We start from the raw sequence: 10,395 nt of genomic DNA, 5'->3' as shown, positions 1-10,395 counted from the left end.
CCTTCCTTTTTTTGTAATTATTTTTTAGTTGTTATTATTTTTTAAAATAATTTCTTACAATGTCTTACGATGCAATTATGATGCACCTGACTGCCTGTTTTTGAAAGGTACGTTGTTTCTTTCTCCTCCTCGTCTTCTTTTTGAATGCAATATGGCCCAAACCGTAAACCCATTGATGAGCCGTAGTCAATATACATACACTAGAGAGGCAATATAATGGCAATACGATAGCAATAGCATTACAATATACATGCAATACGATGGCAATATGCATACAATATGTATACAATACACAGGCAATATTAGTACAATACACAGGCAATAGGACAGCAATATTAAGTCAATCTACATACAATACACACACATCCATTACAGACTACAATTTAGACATGGAAAATAAATCGCCACCGAACCCAAGAAGCAAAAATTATTTCTTTCATAAAACTTGACAATTCAATTGTTATTACATAGTCAACCAATCTTTGCTCTATTACATACATACTTCCTACCAATAATTATAAATAAGGGAGAGCTCACAAATTCTACTAATTTGATCTTAACTTCATCAATTTGTTCTTCGTTGTATGAGTTAGCTCTCCCTTCTTGCACATTTTCCAACTTGTTCTGTTCTCCTCCCGGGTAGCAATATCAGCAACAACAGGTTATCTACAGATCTGAAATCATAACTGCACATGATTCTCAATTAGCAAAGAGGAAAACCATTTTCTTTTATATGTGACAGTTTTAAAATTTTTGGAGAGGGATGGTATTTTGACAAAAAATTATAAAATGGGTGGTATTTTGAGCTATTTCCCTATAAACTATTATAATAATGTTCCTGGGGTCAAATAGTTTACTGTTTTAAGATATTATGAAATTGACTACTAAGAAAGCAGGTGACATAAAAACAGAAAAATGATCAAGAAATCCTTTGTGGGATAATCCATTATCCAATATGGAAGCTTTCGGCCAAGCAGCTTTGAGAAAAAAAGGAAAACAAGTGCTTCATCAATTTATGTGCTGTAACTTCAATGTCATTTCAAATTTTATGATGACTGAAAGAGTTGTCTTTATCAAACGAAATCAGAGAACCACAATTTTAAAGATTCTAACATAAATGAATTACCTGAAGTTTAGTAATCAACCCTTTCTTCTCTTCTTCAAACTCTCTGATCTAGTATTCAGAGAAAAAAAATATAAGAATACCTAGCAGTGAAAGGATTAAAAAATGACAAAATCAGACAATGAATAAACCGGCTAGCATACCTGAGCCCTTAATTTCCTAATCTGTCCTTCTTGAGCAGCCTGCTTTTTTGAAAGCTCTTCACCTGGTACATAAAAATGCAAAAATGAAGGGATTTCCATAATTATTGATATGATTGCATAAAGAAACCCTCCTTGCATCCACAATAGAACATTGGCTACGTTGAAATTCACTATGAGGCACAAAATATGTAGAACATATTGAGCTTCTCAAGAGAAACAGAGACAGACAGGGACAGAAAGAGACCTTCAGCCATAACTTGATTAATTATTTCATCCTTTTCCTTCAGAAGAGCAGCTGCATCACTTTTCTTATTCTGCTCCCGCCGAAGCGTGTCCCTTTCCTTTGTAAGAGCATACACCTGCAATCATAAGTTGGCATAGCCCCTCCAATTATCAGGAGCTGAATTAAAAATAGGCAAGTACCAATTTCATCAAAAACATAACGGGCACATATAACACCTAGATCAATCCAAGCACGATTATAAACAAGACTTTATGAGAAGACCTACCTTCCTTTCAAGTGTTGCAACCCTTTGATGGTATTCCTCTCGCAGTGACTCGACTTCTGCATCATTGGATTTTCTCTGTTCAATTATTTTCACCAGTTAATATGTGAACATCTATAAGAGAAATAATTATTAAAATCACAATACTATATGGCTGATAAAGCAAATTGGGAAAGAAAAAAAATTGATAATGAGAATGTGAACTAGCCAACCATGGTTGGTTTCAAGAAATACCAGAAATTTTTCAAAACATGAAACATATAATTAGACAACCATCAAATTGTATGTGCAAACTTATAATTCCATAACATGATTGTTACACTGACAAAGATCAAGCATCAGGAATGCTTTTGGGCAAAATGAATAGTCCAATTAGAATCTATGCCTTTATTTTGCATTTACACACAAACAATTTTGAAGAAAACGTTGAAATCAAAATTGAAAAAAGAATGCATTTTAAAATTTAAATATTAACTCAACATAAACCACCCGCAAGAGGAAGTAGCATGAATATAGCAAAGATATTTTCATCCAACAATTCTCCACGGATGCTTCATTCAGTGACAAGCCACGGGGGCAACTACCTCCCTATAAGAATTTCCGTGATTTCCCTATATGCTGGGTTATAAATGGAAGATGGTAGCAAATACAAGTGCATTATACACCAAGAGTGAAAAATCAAAGTAAAACATGCATGATCAAGCCATTATTTTATCTACTCAAATGAAGGTATAAAAATATTACAAAATGCATACCTTCAAATCCTCGATCGCAGATTTTAATTGTTCATTTTTATTCATAAACTTTGCAATCTCATCAACTTTTGCCTGGAAAAAGAATCAAATATATCAGACGTTCAGAACTGTAGATATACATACAATTGAACAGACATTAACAATGTAACATAGCTGCACCCAGAGAGATCCACAATGAAGAAAGAGTATAATAATTCTTCTCTTGTATTTGTTGCTGCTTTAACTTAATTACCATATACAGAAATACAAAATGTTTCTAATTTCCTAAATCAACAGACACAGACACAGACACACACCATCTGCAAGACTAAAGGTGTTCAGGTTAACTAAGCAAACTTCATAAACCTCCGATATATGTAGACAGCGCTTCTAAATTAAAGAAATCCAGTCAAGAAGTTCAGTAGTATTGTCTCAAGTGTTCCACTAAATGAACAGGGATAATAATAAATGGTTGTGATCTTATGAGCTCTCAAATAAGATGCTACCTAATCATTCATCATGTACCTGGGCCTGTCTTGCAGCACCTTGCAATGCAGCTTCCATCATCTTCATCTCCATCTTCACCTTCTCCAATTCAATCACTGAAGAGTCAGACGCATTTTCCCCTGAGCTCAGATGTTGCCCTTTAACATCAGCTTCATTATCATCAGCTTGTTCTTCTCGATGTTCTTGACGCTCTCCTGGAGCTTATTCACGGCCCCGGCGAGATCGGGGAAGTTCCCCAAAGAGACTTTCCCACTGAACCACGTCATTCTTTAAACAAAATACCGAATCAGATTCAATTCAAATTCAATTATAAGAACCAACCTAAAAAACTGAAATCAAATTTGAAAACTGATCGAGATCCAATTTCAAATAGGTCGAATCAGAAAAAGGCAAAAGAGAAATGAACCTGGTTGGGGTGGTCCGATTAATTCCTGGTGATTCAAATCATGGCGTATGCTTTTTGAGCTGAAGAAGGAAACTTCTGTGAGATTCGCGGTTGGTTTCACGAATAGAGAGTGGTTTTGTGGAAAGAGACGGACAATGAGGGGTTGATCCGAATTCTGATTGATCTGGAGAGAGAGACAGAGAGTTGTGCTAGAGAGAGAGAGAGAGCCAAGAGAGAGCCAGAGAGCTGTGATAGACAGATACCAAAGAGAAAGAGAGTTGTGCCAGAGAGAGAGAGTTGTGTGAGCTGAGAGAACAAATTTCTGAACTTGTGAAAAATCAGCAATAAGGGTACAATAATTTTATATTTATAGGTGATAGTTCCAAATTTTTTTTAAAAGGGTGGTATTTTCAGTTACAATTATAAAAATGGTGGCATTTTGGGCTATTTCCCAATTTTTTTTGAGGTCATTGAAGGAAACTAATCTAGAATGAATTAAGTTTGAAGATGTTCCGGCATATTTGTTTATAATATTTGGATTTATAATAACTCTTGGATAACCATAAGTCTTGTCAGATTCAAAGTTATGTATGTATTGTTGCTATAGTTATGCAATTGTGATACTATACTGCTCTTATGTGATAATATGGAAATACCCAACACAATTTATTTCTCTTTTCATGTTTTAATTTGCAAATTTTTCAATGAACTCACAACGACAGTCTGAAGAAACTATTATGTAACACTACTTACGTATTGTTATTCTTTATGGAACAACTCATCCATGTCCCTTCGTTCATTAGATCATTATTTATTTCCACATGAAGTTAGTCATAGTGAGTATTGAAACCCCAATTGATTTCAAAATCCATAATTTCGGGATAAATACCCATTACGATCCACTTTTTGCAAAATTTTGGATGTCGGATTTGATTTGGGATTGTCGAAGTTCAAATTTCAAAATTGGCTGGAATCAGAATTTCCTATCCAACTTGCACCCCTACACTATAATTTATCATGGACACCGTCAAGAGCCAGTTAATCTAGGCAGCAAGTTCCTTGCTGTTACCAAACCCGTTTCAAATTTAAGGCTTATAAAAGGTGGAACTCTCTCAAACGCTACCATCACAGAAGTTCAAAGATTTACAACACCACCTGTATAAGGATTTATGAACTTTTATGTAGAATTTTTTACAAAACTGACCTCAAAATTGGCGTTTTGAAACCCCTTCCCCCTACACCTCCCCCACCCCCCAACAATGATACATATGAAGAGAAACACAAATAAACCTCAAGGCATAGTACAGAGGAAATAAAAAGAATTTTATTACATCATCCACTTTCCAAACTTCATAACATGATGACTTACATCTGCATACGGTATACTTTCTGACTTTTAAATGATGCAATAAACTACAGCTTACTATTTCAACTGAGGTTTTATACTATGGACATGCCTGCTCATTATGAAGTTGTGGAGTCATCCAACCAAAGAGCTTCTTCTAGTTGTCATTCCTGTAAAATGTTTAAAGGCAGACTGATGAGTTTCTATTCATACTTTAGAGCAGGATATGCCCTATTTTGTCCAATCTAAAACCAACAATGGTTGGAATATTATTTTTGTCCTACTTCCTTAGCTTGTTCTTTACATGGATTTCTGAGCTTCACTAAGAAAAATGTATATAATCTGTAAATGGAAATGAAAACTTGGAGGAGCAATTTTTTTTTTTTACCTTAAATCAGTGAGTAGCTTGTGGCTTGAATGGGTTTGGAATTCCATTGCTTGGAATGACTGTTTCGAAAGCCTCTACAAGCAGTGATACTTTTCTTTTGCGAGCTGGAGTTAATCTGGAAACAGCCTGTTGAAGGGCATAATCAAGCATCCATTCCTCAGAATTCTTCCTCCCATCCATGTTCTGATGCTTGAGATGAACTCTATCTGCTTCCAGGTCAGGCTCCAAGGGCAGATATCGCGGCCCTCGTGGGTTGAACCTCTTTACATTTTCCAATGCCTTGATAAATCTATTAAGCAGGATCATTTTCTTCAGATTGCTCCAGTTCTTTGACATTTTCTTGTTAGGTTTCTCTTCCACCTTAGCAACTGCTTTTTCTTCTTCTTGGATGGTAGCATTATCAGATTTTGCAGAGCTGAAAGTTGAGATGAAAGATTTCCCTTGTATGTCAACTTGATTTTCTGGAGGTTCGTGGTCTGGAAAGCCTCTAGTGATTGACTTATTATCATCTGATTCATCTTGGTTCTCTGGAAGAATGATGTCATCAATCGCTTTCTCTACTTGCTGCTTGATAGCTTCAATATGCCGGAGTTCAATCTTTTTGTTGTCTATTCCAGGCAATCTGTTGGCATCATCTGCTTGTTCCTCTTCTGCTCTATCAAGGAATTCGTCTCCATCTTTTGCATCAATACTTGATACCATGTGCTTATATACTAAGAACCATAAGTTTGTGTATTTCTGCTTTTCCAATTGGATTTCATGTGGTGCACTAGTATCGCATTCCAAATGAGATTCTTCAAGTGGAGGAAATCCTTCAACAAGTCCAGATTCTGGCGTAGCTCCTCCCCTCACTTCTTCTCTTGCTGCCATTGGCTCCTCAGTTGGTTTTATGGAACCTAAAGAGACCACCATGTTATTTGCTGTTGAATCCACATGATTTTCAGTGATCTGTTCCTCAGATGAATCAAATTTTTCATCGGTTTCGATGAATAACTTACTGGTTTCCAATTTGATGTTTTCCACCTTGGAATTCAAGTTGCTAAGTTCCAAACTTGTGATTGAAGTAACTTCTTTGGAGGCTTCTTCAATTGTATCATTTACCAGACCTTCATAAATGGTGCTACCATGTTCATCTTGCTTTAAGAAGGCTTCATCACATGACCTGGGATCTTTGGTTTCAGATAAAGAAACATTGGTAAAATCTATTATATCGTTCCCAACAATGGCTTTGTCATCCCCATCATCAGTGTTGAGAAAAACAATTTGATTCCCCTTCTGATCTTCATTAGTGGCTTTAGGAGCAGCTATAATCCGTTCCGTTTTAATGAAACAATGGTCTGTACTTGGTTCTTTGAGCTTAGAAAAATTCGCTGGACTTTGCTGGTGTTCCAATTGAACATCCCTAGCCTGAGCTGGATACTCATTGAAACTTTTCTCAGAGCCGGACATATTCCCACCCAGGATTTCAGCAGAAATTCCAGAATCACACTCTTTACCCCTGTGATCAGCACTTAGAACTGAAAAACCATTGCAGACTTGAAGATCTGCTTCAGTGGATTCTATTGCACTGGACCTGTGGCTTGTTTTAATTTCCGGAAATGGGATAACTGTTTCAAAAGCTTCTACAAGCAATGCAACTCTTCTTTGTTGAGCTGGAGGTAGTTTAGATATAACCTGTTGAAGTGCATAATCAAGCATCCATTCCTCAGCATTCTTTCTCTCTTCTGTTTTCTGCTGCCTTAGATTGACTTTTTCTGCTTCTGAATCAGGATCCAAGGGCAGGTATTGTGGTTTCTGGTAATTGAGGTTCCTCACCTTTTCAACTGCCTTGACAAATCTCTTGAGGAGAATGAATTTTTTCAGACTGCTCCAGCTCTTGGGTGTTTTCTTGTCTGTCTTATCTCCTTTTGACACTGCTTTCTCTTCTTTCCGGGAACTAATAGTTTCAGCTTTGGCCCATGTTTCTTCTGGATTTTGTACCTTACTGTCTTCAGAAGAATGACTGGAACGTGAGGTGCTCTGCTCCCCACACTCATCTTGACTCTGTCCCAATGCTTCCTGGTCTGAACTTATGCCATTAGTAAAGGATTGATCATCATATGCGCGGTCCTGAACTTCCGGGAGAAGGATGTTATCAAAAGCATCCTGTACCAGCTTAATGGCATCATGGTGGCAGAGCTCAATGTTTTGGTCTCCTCCACTGTGATTTATCAAAGCTGTATGCTCATCTGTTTCAGTAAAACTTAAATTGTTGGTTTCAAATACGGTGTTGGTACCTTCTACTTGCTCTTCCTTGTCCAGTCCACCAAGAGAGAGCTGGTTTTCAACACTTGCAGAAGGTCCTTTTACTGCATGCTTGTACATCAACTGCCACATTCGGATATATTTGTGATCTTTTGACTGCACACTGTGTGCCACTGCCACATTAGTGGCCTTTTTGGGATTAGATTCTGGCTGCACACTTCCATTTTTGTTCTCATTAGCGGCAATTTTTTCCTCCAATGCTTGGCAATCAGAAGAAGAGATTTCATTGTGTTCATTATCAGTTGTTGATTCAACAACTTCATCAGGGATTGCTCTTTCCAATTGATGAGGTGGTTTGACAGCTGCACAATCATCGAACGCCATACTTTTTTCAATCGATTTAGGATCAATATTGCTCAGGCTATTTGTGCAAGTGGATTGAGCACCTTCATTGTGATTAGATGCTGCAATCTTTTCTTCTTTCCTGTCTGTGTTGGTGGCTTCAAAAGCTGTTCCAGTGCAACAACATTCTGGACTTAAACCATCAGGTGCAGAGAGGGACACCAAAGCATGCTGTTCTACAGTGTGCAGGCTCTCCTCTAAAGCTATATGAGGAATTGAAGTTTCACCAAGCAGCTTTTCAGAAATATTTGAAAAATCATCATTATTTTCACCATTTTCACTGTAAGTACCTATGCCACTTGGCTTGGCTTCTGGTTCAGGCTCAGCATAGATTTCTAAAGACATTTCCCTGCTCAATTTTTCTACCACAGGAGAGGTCGTTTCATGAACTGCACCATGTCCATTGCATATCATCTGATTTGTCTGATCCTCCTTAACCTTGCCAGACCTTTTCACCCTGACCAGGGGTTGAGTTGCCGGTGTCACGCTCCTCTGAGTCTTCAACATGCGCCTCCTTATCGAAATGAGGCGCTTGAGTGGAGGTACACTGGCATGCCGATGGCCATGAAGAGAGCAATAAGTGAATGGACAAACCTTCGTGCCCGAAATTCCCTCAGATTCAGTTCCCTCTGCCTGAAGACCCCGGATGTCAGGGGACTTAGAACCTTTGAGTGCCGAAGAACATGTAGCTCTTTGTACACTCAAGTCTGGAAGTTGAGAGATTTGTTCAGAGTGTTTCCTCATGGAACACTTCTTGGATTTTGCTCTAGCCAATTTTGTTGAGGCATTCAAAGGTGACTTCTGACCAGCAGAAGTTGAGTTTGGCTTTGAAAAAACTGATCTTTTCCTAGTCTCAATACTACTGCAAAAACTTGATTCAGAAGTATGAGGACTTGCCTGGAACTGTTTCTTTCTCCCATTGGAGCTGCAGGTCTCCTTTGAAAAGGTTGATGATGCTGAATCTGTATCACTGGATGAGATGGCAGAAAGCCCAACATGCCCAGATTTCTTTTGTCTTGCAGATGGTCTTGAGCTCTCGGAATTTGCAGGGTTACCCGCCATTCTTGATTTCTTCAGATTATTCATTTGGGTTCCTCCAGAGCTTTTCCTCATCGAAGGGTTCTTGAATTTTAAGCTAGAAATTCTTGTCAAATTCCTTACAGGCTTAAAACTAGACCGCCTTGTTATTGTTCTTGTTGAATTCTACATAGAAACCAAAAAAGGCAAAAAGGGCAATCTTCAATTTCCTGCTATTTTCAGCAAAACACAAAAACAGAACGCTAGGCTGAGAATTCAATATACTTGCCTGTAGATTCTCTGTACTTGTCTCAGAACAGGTTGACAAATCAGATGAAATTGATTGTGCTGCTGAGCTTGCTGCATCACTGCATACATGGTGATTATTGGATCTTTGCCTGGCCCTTCTTCTAGATGACTTCAGGCTTGGTGATTTTGAGAGCTTGATTGATCTCAAATTTTTCAATCTCTTTTGCAGCTCTTGTGCTCCTTGGCTTCTGCCATTCTGGTTTTGCAAAATGGATGAGTCAATGGCCATTGAAAACTTCTCAGAAATTTGGCTATCACCCAAATCATCTACAACTTCAAGCTCCTTATCAATCATTTTTTCTTCTGTTTTACTGGATTCAAATTTCTGATATGAATTTGGCTTAAGGTGTTTTGGAAGCAGAGATTGGCTTTTTTCTGAAATTTCTAATTGACAACAGTGACTGGTCTTTTGCCTCTAGTTTCTAACTTAATTTTAAATTTCAAGTACGTTCTCAAAACAAATAAATAAAATTCTGGTTTGAGTAGCAGCTCATTTTTTAGGATGAGACTTGGATTCCAGTCCGATTGACCTGGCCATTCTGAGTTGACACTTACCTTTCTTTATGGTGGTAAAGAAAATTCATGCACAACTAAAAGTCTTTGGTCAGAAGAAAGACCAAAACTTCAACTAAAAAAAATACTGGTCAAAGAACTTAATTGAAAATGGGAAACAATTGTAAGGAAGAAACCCTAAAACATCAAAGTAAACACTTGATTGTGATTTCTTGTAAACATGTAATGCTTTTGGAAAATTCTCATAAAACAAATAAAAATATTGTGGACAGAGCACTTTAGCAAGAGTTCCAATCTTGCACTCTCCTTGTACTAATAAAAAAAACTAATTAATAGATAAATAGATTAATACTTACGAGAAAGATATGATAGAAATAATATTCACAGTAATATGATTACTCTAGCGATATATTTGTTACTCAGTGGTGAAAAGAATTCACTCTTATATTTGCACTCGGAGATCACGATCGACTCAATTCTCCCTTATCTAATATCGCTTGTATTAAAATACTAAAATAAGAAAATAATTGATAAAAGTGCTGGAGAAAGTGATGGATACGGTGGAAACAGTAACATGCAAGCATGACTACTTAGACCTAAAAGCATAATTTTGTCTCCCTAGCTGGGGGGCCACTTAGTTGGAAGCCAGTGCTTGAGAACTAGATGCAACCCCCATGTGTATATTATGACAAAGATGGTTAGAGAGGACAAAGATAGTAAGAAAGTTGTGAAATTTTTTTGGATAAATTGAATATATTTAATAAAGATAAATTTGGAAA

The 10,395-nt window shown here is 37.3% G+C and overlaps 3 protein-coding genes across 4 annotated transcripts in view; 1 reads left to right on the top strand and 2 right to left on the bottom strand.

Moving 5' to 3' along the window:
* The window catches only part of LOC18783447 (endoribonuclease Dicer homolog 2), a 23,773-nt gene extending 19,723 nt beyond the window's left edge, over nt 1–4,050 (top strand). Inside the window, exon 10 of the mRNA XM_020567911.1 lies at nt 3,855–4,050. Coding sequence (XP_020423500.1) covers nt 3,855–3,892 — 38 coding nt within the window. The 3' untranslated portion in view covers nt 3,893–4,050. The remainder of the gene's footprint in view (nt 1–3,854) is intronic.
* LOC109950165 (golgin candidate 5-like) lies at nt 1,062–3,781 on the bottom strand. Of its 2 annotated transcripts, none has more exons than XM_020567914.1 (7): nt 3,420–3,775; nt 3,032–3,280; nt 2,528–2,599; nt 1,776–1,850; nt 1,511–1,625; nt 1,267–1,328; nt 1,062–1,174 (listed from the first exon to the last, which is right to left on the bottom strand). In XM_020567914.1, exons 2-7 carry the CDS (start codon nt 3,083–3,085, stop codon nt 1,109–1,111), a joined length of 444 nt encoding a protein of 147 aa, XP_020423503.1. In that variant the 5' UTR covers nt 3,086–3,280; nt 3,420–3,775; the 3' UTR covers nt 1,062–1,108. The 2 variants fall into 2 exon arrangements, with proteins under 2 accessions (XP_020423503.1, XP_020423504.1); XM_020567915.1 differs by having other exon boundaries at nt 1,066–1,169; nt 3,420–3,781.
* Nucleotides 4,668–9,701, bottom strand: LOC18770188. Its single transcript, XM_020568627.1, has 3 exons — nt 9,084–9,701; nt 5,132–8,980; nt 4,668–4,913 (listed from the first exon to the last, which is right to left on the bottom strand). Exons 1-2 carry the CDS (start codon nt 9,396–9,398, stop codon nt 5,138–5,140), a joined length of 4,158 nt encoding a protein of 1,385 aa, XP_020424216.1. The 5' UTR covers nt 9,399–9,701; the 3' UTR covers nt 4,668–4,913; nt 5,132–5,137.

The sequence above is a fragment of the Prunus persica genome, chromosome G7, assembly GCF_000346465.2.
Source record: "Prunus persica cultivar Lovell chromosome G7, Prunus_persica_NCBIv2, whole genome shotgun sequence".
Classification (NCBI taxonomy): domain Eukaryota; kingdom Viridiplantae; phylum Streptophyta; class Magnoliopsida; order Rosales; family Rosaceae; genus Prunus; species Prunus persica.
This window is presented reverse-complemented; position numbering and strand designations above follow the sequence as displayed.

Coding starts and splice junctions, on each gene's coding strand:
- LOC109950165 (XM_020567914.1), bottom strand. CDS start 3,085: ATGGAGATGAAGATGATGGAAGCTGCATTGCAAGGTGCTGCAAGACAG. Junction 2,600..3,031: donor GTGCTGCAAGACAGGCCCAG/GTACATGATGAA, acceptor TTCTTTTTCCAG/GCAAAAGTTGATGAGATTGC. Junction 1,851..2,527: donor CTGCGATCGAGGATTTGAAG/GTATGCATTTTG, acceptor ATAATTGAACAG/AGAAAATCCAATGATGCAGA.
- LOC18770188 (XM_020568627.1), bottom strand. CDS start 9,398: ATGATTGATAAGGAGCTTGAAGTTGTAGATGATTTGGGTGATAGCCAA. Junction 8,981..9,083: donor CAAGTACAGAGAATCTACAG/GCAAGTATATTG, acceptor GTTTCTATGTAG/AATTCAACAAGAACAATAAC.